Source organism: Orcinus orca, chromosome 18 (genome assembly GCF_937001465.1).
Source record: "Orcinus orca chromosome 18, mOrcOrc1.1, whole genome shotgun sequence".
Lineage (NCBI taxonomy): Eukaryota > Metazoa > Chordata > Mammalia > Artiodactyla > Delphinidae > Orcinus > Orcinus orca.
This window is the reverse complement of record NC_064576.1, coordinates 62,771,478-62,784,580: the sequence shown is the minus strand read 5'-3', so window position 1 is coordinate 62,784,580 and position 13,103 is coordinate 62,771,478. Positions and strand designations below refer to the sequence as shown.

The following is a 13,103-nucleotide window of genomic DNA, read 5'->3' as shown; positions in this document are numbered from 1 at the left end:
CATTTATGGGAGGTCCCTCGAGCAGTCAGATTCATAGAGACAGAAAGGAGAATGGTGGTTGCCTGGGGCTGGGGGGAGGGGGGAAGAGGGAGTTAATGTTTAATGGGAACAGAGTTTAGGTTTTGTAAGATGAAAGGCTCTGGAGATGGATGGTGGCGATGGCTGCTTGACAGTGTGAATGTACTTAATGCCACTGAGCTGTGCACTTAAAAAAGGGTTAAGATGGTAAATTTTATGTTACGTATATTATACCACAATTTAAAAATACGTAAATAAAATCACGTATTCCTCAATCCTTCCAAGCCTCCCCAGAATGATGGAATCACCCAGGATTAAACAGCTGGCAAGGGCAGGGCCGTTTAGACATTCCACGCATATGTAAGGGCACACATGCTCACAGGCTAACAAAAACCCAGTCTCACTCATAGTTGACTGAGGTCTTAGTGCCCCGCCTTCTGTCTCTGAGTGCCTCTGACTTAGTGGGGGGGCGGGGGGAGAGGTAGGCGTGGGGGAGAGATGCTGGTGGAGGGAACGGTGAACTTGCAGCCACCCAGTCAACACAGGAACCAATCAACCAACCAAAAAGAGGAAGGAGATGGTAGATGGTAGAGGAAGTTTCCAGCCCCACACAAATGACTGAAGGAAGAAACTGAAGAGAAGCCCCCAGGAGAAGTGTCCCATCCTTATAGAAAAGGGGTTAAATGTGTGGGGTCCGGACCCCGACTGTCGGGTTGGAATCCTGACTCTGGTACTTTCTAGATTCTAGTGTGATCGTGGACACACCTTGAAATTCTCTGTGCCTCAGTCTACTCATTTGAAACGAGCTTAGAATAGTGCTTGGCACATGGCAAGTAGAGTATAAGGATTTGTTAAATAAGAGAAAAGGTCCTGTGTTTCACCCTCATTCCTATGCCTCAAGGACTGGGTGGTTTATAGTGCCGTGTAGAGGGGAAACTGAGGCTCGGAGGGGTGCAGCGTCTCCTGTGAAGAGACATCAGAGCTGAACGCGGGCCTTCTGACTCTTGACCCCAGTTCCTGCCACTGCGTGTCTGCTGCCCTCTCCCTGTGTCCCTTGGTGGCCCTTGTCCCGAGCCAGCAGTGGGAACCAGGTGGTACAGGGAGCATTGGTCAGGGTGAGTCACAGCAACCCCTCAGAGCATCCTCTGGCTTCTCCGACTGCTTTTGCACTGAGGACCTGTCTGCCCTGAAAGGACAGCCCTAGAAACAGACTGCGTGAGACTTTCAGACCCACACAGGCCCCGTCTGCGGGAAACCATTTCCTTCATCAGTTCCGTTAACAGGGTGACTGATCGACCCAGGCGTCACGACTGCCCCGCCCTTGGCCCATCTCGTCCACGTGCCTGGTTCTTGGAAAGTGGACAGGGCTAGGGAAAGAAGGTGCGCCTTCGTGTGTTTTTTAATTTGAATGGTAATTCATGAACATAGTACAGAATTCAAAGGCACCAAAGGGTGTTTGGTGTAAGCAGAGTCTCTCTCCCCACTGACAGATCTCTTACCAGAGGCCTCCGCCCCATGACTAGCTTCCTGTGAAAGGAAGGACACCCTTAAATCCATGGACCTGCCCTTCGGGGAGTTGGTTCAGATGGGCAGCAGACGGTTGCCCCAGGGGAGAGCGAGTCTGTTAAACTGGTGACGCCAAGTGACTTGGGGAGGCAACCGGAGAGGCAGTTCTGAGTGGGGTTCTGCCTCCCGCTGGGTGCCCGTGTGGGTGGGCCATTGTCTGCCCTGTCATCCCTGGGCTGCTTCTCTCCTCCCTTAGTGTGAACCCCAAGAGGCAGCCTCGGGTTTCTTATAAGCCTTTTGCGATTAAGGCTGGGAGCGCCCATCCCTTCTCGTGAATATGGAAGAGACGGGTTCCTTAATCCGTGTACAGACAGGGTCAGGACACTGAGGGAAAACAGGGATCAGCATCAGAGACCTTCCTCCCGACCCGCCACCTCACCCGCCTGCCTTTTTGTTCCCTTTGCTTTCATGTCTCTTCCCCACCCCCAGCTGCACACTAAACACGCACAATGAGCGGTGCCTGCGCTTCCCATGGATTTATGATTTATGGTTATTCAGCTTATTACCTAAGTGGTTTTGCCAGGTAAAATATTAAGGCACCACTGCCGTTATAACCATGTCTTCCATGATCTCATTGGCAGCTGGTGTTGCCATGACAACTGGGCTGGAGGAACTGGTACTGAATTTCAGTGGAAGAGATGCAAACACTGGTGTGTGTGTGTGTGCGTGTGTGTGTGTGCACGCAGACTTCCCATCATGTGTATCTGTTGTGCAGAAAGCCATGGATTTCTCAATCCTCACCTCCTGCTTCTCCTTCCAGTTTGGTCAAAATTAGCTTCAGGGCTCTAAATCAGTTAGAAGCAAGCTTTAGAGGATGATTTCTTTGTGTGGCTTTTGAGTAGCAAATTGGAACCAGGGACACAGAAGAAATATCTTCGAGGCTCTCTACCCACATGAAATGAAGCAGCTACACCCACTGGATGTCGCTCCTTTAAAAGCACCTTGGGCCTAACTTATGTAACATCTTTGTCTAATTCTCTTATTAGTCATAGAAAGTCAGAGCTGGAAGGGGCCCCAGATGTCATCTATCTAATTTCCTTTTCATTTAGATGAGAAAATTGAGGCCCAGAGAGGCTAGGTGACTTGCCCCCATACAGTACGGTCCAGTGAGAGGCTGTTGGCTCTGGAATCCCACTGCCTGGCTCGAGTCCTGGCTCCAGTGTGTATTTACTGTGACCTCAGCCAAGTGGCTTACCCTCTAAGTCTCAGTTTGTTCATCTGTAAAATGGAGATAATAGTGAGAACAACCTTACTAGGTCATTGTAAGGGTTAAGTGAGATAATCCACAATATTTGGACATATTAAACCCTCAATAAATTTTATCACTATTACCCAGGGTAACACTGAGAATCAGTGACAAAACAGAACTAAAATCCAGCTCAGCTAACTCCCACTTAAACTGGACCTTTTTCCCATTAATCCCATCCTGTCCTTTGTTTCTTTTTGGTGTGTGTGTTGCTTGTCATCCAGGGGAGACTGGAGTTCCCGTTTGAGATGAGGTTGTCTTTTCTTAAAACCTCCTATGAAGTGTGTACAATGCAGTCCCTAGTGGATACTTGTTGATTTGAGGATAAACATTACATGCTTCATGCACTCATGGAACGTGGATGGAATGTACACGGCATGGGTGTAGCATAGGAAGGGAAAAATGAGAAGAAAACTTGAGGGAAGTGAACGTTTTTTGATCACCTCGAATGAAACCAGGCAGTTTGCTCAGCTCTTTACAGATGGCTTTAATCATCACAACAACCCCATGAAGTGAGCATATTCATTCCCATTCTACCAACAAGAAAACTAAGAACGGAGTAGGTCTGCAGCATCCCGGCCTTTACACGGCAGGTTGAGAGAGCTGGGTTTCCACCCACCCTTTTACTGCAAGGCGCTGCTGATGTCCTCAATACACTGTGTGGTTCAAAAGAATTTCTTACCCCCTCTGTGAGCCAAAAGCACATTTCCTGAGGTGGTGAGAGAGATTCAGAGCAGACTGATACCTTTTCCATCACTGACACAGAGTGTACAAAGCACAGTTGTGTAACTCTGGGGGTCCAAAATGTTCTCCTGGTCTAACCTGACTGGCATTGAAAGTCACACCAGGCTGGGTGGCTTTACAGAATGCCACTTGTTTAAACTTCCTTTCATCACTCTGTCAAAAATAAGAGCAATGCCATGGAACCTCACAGTCCTGTTCAGAGGAGCAAGCTGTTCTTGGGAAATTTGTTTCAAAAGGTATTCTGCATTAAATACACGCCCACTTGGGAGGGGGCAGTGATCCTATATCGTCTATCCTAGGTAATGAGGCCATTAAACCAGCTGGTCTCTGCGCATCTTATGTAAGGGTGTCTCAGTCTCTGGGTGAGTTGGGTAAACCAGTACAGAATTTAACGGAGAGAGGTTTCCTAACTGGGACTTAGAGATGGAGGTCAGATGTGGACAGGGGTGCCCAATTCCTACATATGGGGCCCAGAAGGGGCTGGATGACTTGTCTAGGCTGTAGGCTGACACAGCCACTATGCTTTTTTTTTTTTTTTAACTAACACAGTATGTTTATTTGGCCTTGGGGGATCGGGGACGCTGATGAAGATTTGGAGGAGATAAAGGGCCCCTGGCACTGCGAGACGCTGCAGAACTAGTGGCACAGGTCTGTACTTTGGAGACAGACTTACCTCTCCGGAGGGAGAGAGACCCAGCCCTGCCTCTCCACAACCGTGTCACTGTGTGCATGTTACTGACTTGACTTATTGCACCTGCTGAAGAGGCCATGTCCCTCCGCCGAGATACTGGGGGCATTTCGTGAAACAAGGTAGGTGGGAACTTAGAAAATGCTGGTTTTTCAGTAACCCCTATGATAAACCCATCAGATGAAGACATCTTTTTAGTATCAGTAAGCCTCATCGCTTTTATTCCACACAATTTTCTGGGTCATCAGATTCTAGGAGGTGCGCTTCGGTGCCATCTTTGCATCCTAGTCATACCCCCAAAACGTGCTGACGCCCGGCTTCGACCCAGAGGTGACTATGCAGACCTTCAGCGCGGCCCGCAGCACGGTCTGCCCTCCCTCCCTCCCCCCCTCCCCAGCCCTCTGAGGCTGGGGCTGGAGGGGGCACTCTCCAGACCCGGGGCAGGAGGGGCGTTCCACGTCGTACGGAGACGCCGTCGCATTCCCAGTGGAGAAAGGCCGCGGTTTTTATGTAACTGGGATGATGTAACCGCTGGCTGGCCCAGGGGGCGGGGCGGGGCGGGGGCACCGGGAGAGCAGGCCCGCGAGACTGCGTGCGGCGCCCGCCCAACCATGCTCCTCTACCGCAGCGCCGTGTGGTTCGCCAAAGGCCTGCGCGAATACACCAAGTAAGGATGCAGAGGGTACCGCGCCGGGGGCCGCGGGCCGGGGCTGCCGGTTGGGGGGCAGGCCGTCCGGCTGTCACGTGGCCCGCCTCGGCGTGCGCGAGCGAGGTTAGCGGGGACGCGCCGGCGACTTCCCCGCGATCTCTTGGACCCACCAAGCGACGGAGGCGCCCGTTAGCTGGCAGCCCGCGGGCAGATGTGCCGGCGGCCGGCGCGACCCCCGCACCTGGCTGGCGTCCGGGGGCGGGGCCTTGCAGCGCAGGCCCCACCCACTGACGTCAGGCGGCCCAGGCGCCTGAGAGCCTCCAGGGTGTTCCCTTGGCACCCTGCTGGGCGGGCTCTGATACAGGCTCCGTGGGGCTGTTTTCGGCGTCAGACGGGGTTAGTTCTGAGCTGCTAGTCGAGATTCTGTTTAGTACTTTCCTGGGTGTGTTTTTTTCCTCACTAATCAACTGCGGCTTGTGGACTGTGACCTCTCCCTCCAGCTGGAACATTCCGGGCGAGGGTTTCAGGTCAGCTCTGCACCCAGTGTGAGCTTGCTGAACGGTGCTGGATGGTTTCACCGTCCCCGTGATCGCCCTCGCTGTGGTTTTAAGGGGTGGCCACTTCTGGCAGATGGAGAGGTGGTTTTTATCTTAGAATTAGTTAGGCTTACGCAGTGGTTCTCACCCCTGTCTGAAATCACAAATCACCAGTGGAGAATTTAAGATACCATTTTCCAGGCCCTCCCCTTAGAGATTCTGATTCAGCTGATGTGCACTGGGGCCTCGACAGACATTTTATTTAAAAATCCTACAGGTGTTTCTCCTGTGCATCCCAGTCATCTCTAGGAGACTTCCTCTCCTCCCTGCACTAGGGTTTTTATCAGTTCCTAAGGCAGCCTGGGCAAATTTCCGTCATACCAGGACTCCAGGCATCATTCCAAGGGGAGACAGCTACTGCTGCTCCCTTCTCTGCACCCCACATCCTTTTGGAAAAAGTGCAGACCCTCCTCAGGGGCCAGTGCTGCAGAGAATGTGGGAAGTGTAGCCGTCAACCCTGACCCACTGATTTTAGGTGAATACCGTGGCCGCCTCTTTCAAAGGGGTGTACAGGCAGTGGCCACCATTTGCTGGGTCTTTCCATGTTAACACGGAATGCAGCATGAAAAGTTTGAGTCAGCTTCCTGCCCCAGGAAAGCAGGCTTCTAAAAGTCTCTCCCCAGACTCTTCCATGAAGTTGGAGGGGTGCAAACTTAGGCGGGTTTCCCTCTATTATGTATTTAGTGAATTGGAGGGAAAGACAACACCTCGCTTTGATTCCAACTTGAGAGTCTGTAGTTTGGTTTTACAGTGTTTTTTCATGGCACACCAGGATTTTTATAAAGCTTCCTCATGTTGGGCCCCTAGGCAGCAGGATCTAGTTACAGTTTCCTAAACTTGCCCGAACCTAAAGAATTACCAGGGGGTAGTTCAGCTACAACAACTGACTCCTAAGCTCCTAGCACGTGTGGGTGGGACCTTAGCAAATTCCATATTGGATAAGTTGGGGGAAGCCTGCCGGGGAGCTTGATTCCTGTATTCAGGGAGTTCAGGAAACACTAAGTACAGTGGCTGCTCAGCTCGAATCAAAATCACCTGGAGGGCATGTGAAACCACTCACTGATTGCGCGGCCTCACCCTGGAGTGTTTGACTCTGTGGACGGATTGCCAGGTGATGCTGATGCTGCTTGTCTGGGGACCACTCTGAGCGTGAGGTAGAAGGTGCCCTAGGCTGGGGTGTTGGGCTTCATTACCTACCATCTCATGACCTTGGGTAAGTCATTTATGTCTCTCTATGTCTGAAAAATAAGGACTGATACCAAGAGTTTATAAAGATGAAAAAAGAGGGTGGGAGGACACAAAACAAACTAAGTTGTCTTATTAACAACAGACTGGATCAGGATGGAATCCCTGTGTTGAAGGCAAAGGACAAAGGGAATTATGACGTGTCCTTTAGCCCAGCCTGGCACCGCCCACTTGGCAACTGGCTCACAGTCTGGAGTTTGAGGAAGAGGTTTAATCCACAGGAGCCGTCCTCAGCAAACCTAAGGCTCTAATAGGATCGATGTGGTAGCCCAGAGGTTAAGGTCTACTCTAGCTGTGTGTCACAGAGAAAAGCCTCTCAGCTTCCTGCCCCAGGAGGAGGGGGCTCTTGGGGCCGGGCCCCTGTGGGGCATTTACTTGGGGCATGTTCTCTGGCCCTGTGGTGGTTTGGAAAGCTCTTCTTTACTCCCCACCAGTGCCTTGTCCTGCCTGGGCCCCTATTCACTGACTTCCTGGCCCTTGATTCTTTCTGAGAAACCTCTTTCCTCTGCAAGAAAATCTTTTCACAGTGATCCTGGGACCCCGACCTGTGGGAAAAAAACAAATCTTCCAGCTTCATCTTTGGTTATAGTTTAAATTACTCTCAAAGTCCCTAATGATTTGAAGGGCTAGGAGGTGGGGGGGGGGCAATGAGCTTAGTTTTGAATGTGAAAGGTATTCATGTCATTATTAATACTAGTAATAATGATAGCAACTATTATTTATTGAGTTCCTAATTTATTCCAAGTGTGTGATAAATGTCTCACATACATCATCTCACCCAGGCTGCCCAAGAAGTAGCTTTTATTATCCCCTTTGTGCAGATGAGGAGACAGGAGCTCAGAAAGGTTAAGCCAGCACATGAGACGGCACAACTGTTAAGAGGCAGAGCTGTGATTTAAATCCAAGTTGCTTGATCCAAAGCCCTTATGATTGATATTATTTTTAGTTTCAAGTCAGCCTTTCAGGAGGCCTTGGAACAGTCAGAAGTCTTGCTTGCCCTGCTAAGTGGCCCACTAACAGCGGAAGCAACGGGAAGGGCATTCTCTGAGCCGCCCTGGATGTTTGGGCGAGTCACAGATGGTGAGAACAGGAACATTCTCCTTGGTCTCTTGACTGTGAGACCAGGGGCCATGACCGCCCCTGTGGCAAAACCAGACCCAAGCTCATAAACATTCTTTGGCCCTCTTCACCAGCGTCCAGGCATGTAATTGGCAGTTGTGCTGTGCCAGGGCATGGGGCAGGAGACCAGCTGTTGGCAGTCTGTGTGTAAACAGGGTGCGGGGAGGGCACTGGGCTTCTTCCAGAACCTTTGGGGGAAAGAGTTGCTTTCTGCATTGCAGGGAATCAGCTCTTTGGGTGAGAGACACAAGCTGAGACCCCAGCCTGCTGGTGTGTGGGGAGAGCTCCGCCCTGTGGGTCTCCTCCTGCCAATCCCCCTACACTCTGCCTCTACTGCCTCAGCCAGTTTTGTAGCTGGGAAATACTAGGACAGTAAAGCTAGAAGAGGAAGCTCAAAAAGCAGAGAGAAACAGTTAAGGAACTCAGGGTTGTTTCTGTCCAATATGATGCCTTTGTGCAAATTAGAAGAAGCACCTCCCTGTCTATGTGCTTTGCTGTCATCCGGCAGAAAGTTGTCCTGATGCAGATACGAATCTCTCATCACTGTGATCGGAATGGCGCCCCCTAGAGTTGTGCAGCACACACCCTGTGGCCCCAAAGGAGGCTTGCTTCCTCTGAAGGCGTGCAGCCCTCATACAACCGCACCTGCCCCCTCCTTCATTCCCTACGTGCAAATCTACCCTCTTTGCCATGGTCCTTCTATACCTGGGTAGAGACACCTGTCCTGCGGTGCAGTAGGCACGATGTTCCTGGTCGCCTAAGCTCCTCTCCGCTCCCCCCACTGTGGGAAAAAGGCCCCCCCCAAAAGATCTATCTATCAAAGGGTTTTTTTGGGTGGAGGGCACCTCCTGGTATCAGAGGCAGTCAGAGAAAGGTAGTTTGGCCACCAAATTGTTGGAATCGCCAAGCATTTTCAGTTCAGGAAGCTAACGGTATAGGAAATGTAGGCCTGGAGGACATGGTGGTGTTCATGAGACCAGGGAGGATAGCAGGGGGAGCCCAGGAAGAAAGGGGCTGCGTGATGTGCCGGAGAGAGCACGATGCCCAGCTCAGAATTAGGCTTCCTCCCCACAGGAGATTGTGTTCCCAGCTACTCACGGCCATTCCTTCTGTGGCTCTGCTGCTTCCAGGAGTGGCTATGAATCTGCGTCCAAGGACTTCATCCCTGATGACCTGGACGTCCAAGTCCCTGGAAGAGCCTTCATGGTCACCGGGGGGAACAGCGGCATTGGAAAAGCAACTGCCTTCGAGATCGCCAGGCGAGGTGAGCAGCCTGCTAACTCGTGCGCGCACTGGGCCCCGAGGCCAGCCTGTGGCCGCTCCACGCCGGGGAGAGCGCCCTGTGTCACAGGAGGGTCAGGAAGGCCACGGCCAGCACAGCCGGGAGCCCTGAACAGTGACCCCGTGCTGATCGGCACAGCTGCTGTGCGGTAAGCTTCAAGCTAGAGGCGGACAGAGCGAGTGACTGGAGGAGGCTTTTCTCAACACGGTTAATTCACAGGAGAGCTGGGGTCCTGTCCACATGTCATTGTTTTCTGATTAAGAACAGTGAGGGGCTCCGGCCAACCCTAGGCGTCTGAATCACCAGTGGAACCTTAAAACAAAAAAACACCTGCATACTTGGTCTCCAGTTCCTGTCTTCTCAACAACAACGGGGTCGGGGGTGGGAAGGATACTGGGAGTCCCTCGCAATTTGCCTGTGGACCCTAGTTAAGAACCAGAGCCCCCAGAATAACGGGGGAGGGGCGTGCAGTGAACTTCCTTCTTCCTTCCTGGTGTCCAGCCTTCAGGTTTCGAGCAGCTGGAGACAGCCTCCCCTTTCTCCTCCCTAAGCTTGATTTGGGGAAGCGCCTCTCTGGGTGCCCGTAAATTATTCAGGCAGCTGAAGTCTTCCTCCTGGTAAATGCTGGAATTTCCTGCGTAAGCTCAACTGCCCTGGGTCACTTAGTGGCAATGTGGTGGCTAGAAAAGCCTGCCGTGTCTCTCCAGAGCCCCTTCTCCAGGAAAAATGGATGTTCCGGCAGAAGTTGGGGAAATAAGTTGGGAATTTATCACTTTTCAAGATGCTCGAGATTTTTTTTTTTCTCTAAAATTGTTAGGCATTTTTCAGGGGAATATTATACCATTTGGAGTTGTATTTAATTATCTGCCAAGTCAGGGGGAAGATTAACTGCATCTTAGCAACTGGGAGGTACTCTGAAGAGCTGTGGGGACGAGGATAAAGCAGACGGGCTGGTGGTGTGATTAGCGTGTAGCTTCCCATTAAACAGACCCCATTTTAAAAAGCAGCTATTGTAGGTGAAGAAGGCAGGTTCCATAATGCTTACTTCTTTACTGCCGCAGACAGCGTAAGTCCCCTTTAAATAGGCCTTGATTGACGACGGTGTGGCTTTTGCTGGAATAGTCTGAGAGCCATTTATGGACTCAGCCATTCAGTAAATATTTATCGAGTTCCTGCTGCATATTAGGCAGAACATTAGACTCCCCGGGGAGCTTTTAAAACATCCGCAGGCCTGGGCCCGTCATCTAGAGCTTTAAAAACTTCCCGGGTGGGTCCAAAGTGCGGCTAGGTTGAGACCTGTGTGTCAGGTACTCTGTGAGATGTTAGGGGTGCCGGTATGACAGAAACCGACCCTTCTCATCCTTGATATATTCAGACCCTTAAGTCAGGACGTTGTCCCAGGTGCACCGTCAGTCAGCTCAGGTAGGCAGGAGGACGGGTTCCAAGATCACCCTCTCTCTTACATCTGCTGCTCTGACTGTGGGGACCATCTGTCTAGATTTTCCAGAATAGTCTCCATTTCAGGTACTCTTTCTGTGAGCCCGTATGTCTTAGTCCTGCATTTGGAAAAGCTGGTCTCCACAGCTGTCACTGTCGCTGTCCCTCACAGACGGTTTTGTTGAATTCCACCAGGTGGCACAGTTCACCTGGTTTGTCGAGATGAAAACCGAGCGGAAGGTGCCAGAGGTGAGATCATCAGGGAGAGTGGGAACCAGGTGAGCTGCTCTGTGGCCCTCCTGCTGGGGGTTCCTGCCTGCGGGGTCCGCAGTGCGGGGGGCTGGACTCCTGGCCACGCGGCCCGAGTTGGCAGTGGCCTGTTTGTGCTTCCGCTTGGGGGGCAGCCTTGGCCAGCAGAGCTGGAGCTGCGCTTTTCTTTTTTTTTTTCAATGTGTTCCGGGACAGAGGTCCTATTTTATTTTATTTTATTCTATTCTATTCTATTTATTTTTGCTGTACAGCAAAGTGAATCAGTTATACGTATACATATATCCACTCTTAAAATATATATATATATATATATATATTTATTTATTTATTTGGCTGCACTGGGTCTTCATTGCGGCACACGGGATCTTCATTGCCCCGTGCGGGATCTTTAGTTGCAGCATATGGACTCTTAGTTGCGGCATACGGGATCTAGTTCCCTTACCAGGGATCAAACCCAGGCCCCCTGCATTGGGAGCACGGAGTCTTAAGCGCTGGACCACCAGGGAAGTCCCCATATATCCCCTCCTTTTTAGATTTCCTTCCCATTCTGGTCACCACAGAGCATTGAGTAGAGTTCCCTGTTTTATACAGTAGGTTCTCATGAGTTGTCTGTTTTATGTATAGTATCAGTAGTGTATCTATGTCAATCCCAACCTCCCAATTTCTCCCACTCCCCCCTCGCTCCTCTGAGCTGCCGCTTTTCAAAGTCTGGGCTGGACTGGGGATAAGGGGGGCAGTGAGGTTTGATCCCACGCCCCATGAAGGCATCTGCGCCTGCTGGGGAGACATGATACGGACGTGGCACTGCTGGGGCCCCCCCACAGAGGGAGGCCACGTCAGTGAGACACATCAGAGGTGACTCAGGGTGAGCCAAGCTGTAAACTGACCCAGTGGTCTTCAGAGAAAGAGGGACAACAGATGACATTTTGGCCTTGATGAGAGCCACTTCCTCTCGAGAGCTTTCACAGCTGGCTCACGGTTTGTGGGCTTCCTCTTCTGAGACAGTCGGAACCAGGACTGGCTATATAATCTGTAGGGCCCAGCGCAAAACGAAGGTGTGGGACCCTGGTGTTAAAAGCCTAAGAATTGGAGGACGGCGAAGGCATAGCATTAACACAAGCGGGGCCTGTACTCCAATAAAAAGTAATTTAAAAAAAAAGTTCCGGGGCTTCCCTGGTGGCACAGTGGTTGAGAGTCCGCCTGCCGATGCAGGGGACGCGGGTTTGTGCCCCGGTCCGGGAAGATCCCACATGCCGCGGAGCAGCTGGGCCCGTGAGCCATGGCCGCTGAGCCTGCGCGTCCGGAGCCTGTGCTCCGCAACGGGAGAGGCCACAACAGTGAGAGGCCCGCGTACCACACACACACACAAAAAAGTTCCCCCTTGAAGGCACTCTGGCTTAGGAACACAGTAGAATCTCTAATAAGAACAAAGTTAACAGTTCCAAAGTCCGAAGTGTTATTGCTAGGAGACTTAAAAATCATCACAGTAATAACGAAAGGAATGAGTAGTCAAAAAAGAATTAAGAAATAAAAAACAAGCGGGGCCCTCTTGGGGTCTGTGCACCTGTGCAGGTGGCACCCCGGGAAGCCGGCCCCAATGGAGGCCCCTGAACTCCCAGTGTCAAGTGGAGAGGAGGGGGCTGGCTGGCAGTGACCACGGGCCCCTCACCTTCGCTCCAGAGCATGTTGCTTCCAGCCCCACCTGGAGTTTCCTCCTCTGTCCTGTGCACCTGCTTCTCCAGCAACTGCCCATAGCCGAGGGGTGGACAGCGCCCCGCGCCCTCAGGCTTGGGCCGTGGCTAAAGGGAAAACAGATGCCCAATCTAGAATGGACTATTTTGCCTCTCCTCATGAAGGTTATTCCACGTCTTGAAGTAACGTTTTCAAGGCAAGAGACTTTCCGCAGACTCCGCAGCCTCTTGCCATCAGATTCCTCCCGGAGGCTTAGGGCTGGCTGAGAGCTCGAGGGTCTCTAAATCTTCCTCTGACGTCTGCAAGGGCAGCTGCGATCTGGGGGCTGCAGTTCTTGAGATGGAAAGCTGGCTGTCTGCCTGCTGATAACTTTCAGTGGTGCTGCTGCAGGATGCAACAGGAATACTAATCTCAGGCTATGGGCAGGGGAGGCTCTGTCTGGATCCCAGCCCACTTTGGTTTGGGCTATGTTTTTCTACAAAGTAGATCTATATAGAAAAAGAGGACACGATGCTGTTTACGCTGTTGAGACCTCCTTATGTCCAGCTGTA

At 51.6% G+C, this 13,103-nt stretch overlaps 1 protein-coding gene across 14 annotated transcripts in view; it reads left to right on the top strand.

The window, feature by feature from the left end:
* The window catches only part of DHRS12 (dehydrogenase/reductase 12), a 177,499-nt gene that overhangs the window by 103,755 nt on the left and 60,641 nt on the right, over nucleotides 1-13,103 (top strand). For 4 of the 14 annotated variants that reach the window (XR_007473227.1, XR_007473226.1, XR_007473225.1 and 1 more), the window contains exons 1-3: nucleotides 4,792-4,929; nucleotides 9,002-9,135; nucleotides 10,786-10,868. Coding sequence is in view for 10 of the 14 variants with exons in the window: in XM_033436912.2 (XP_033292803.1) it covers nucleotides 4,874-4,929; nucleotides 9,002-9,135; nucleotides 10,786-10,868 (273 nt within the window). In the remaining 4 variants the exon portion in view is untranslated. Of the gene's footprint in view, nucleotides 1-4,055; nucleotides 4,385-4,791; nucleotides 4,930-8,945; nucleotides 9,136-9,156; nucleotides 9,302-10,785; nucleotides 10,869-13,103 lie in introns of those variants that run through there. The other 10 variants (XM_049701341.1, XM_049701343.1, XM_004274621.3 and 7 more) reach the window with 10 other exon arrangements.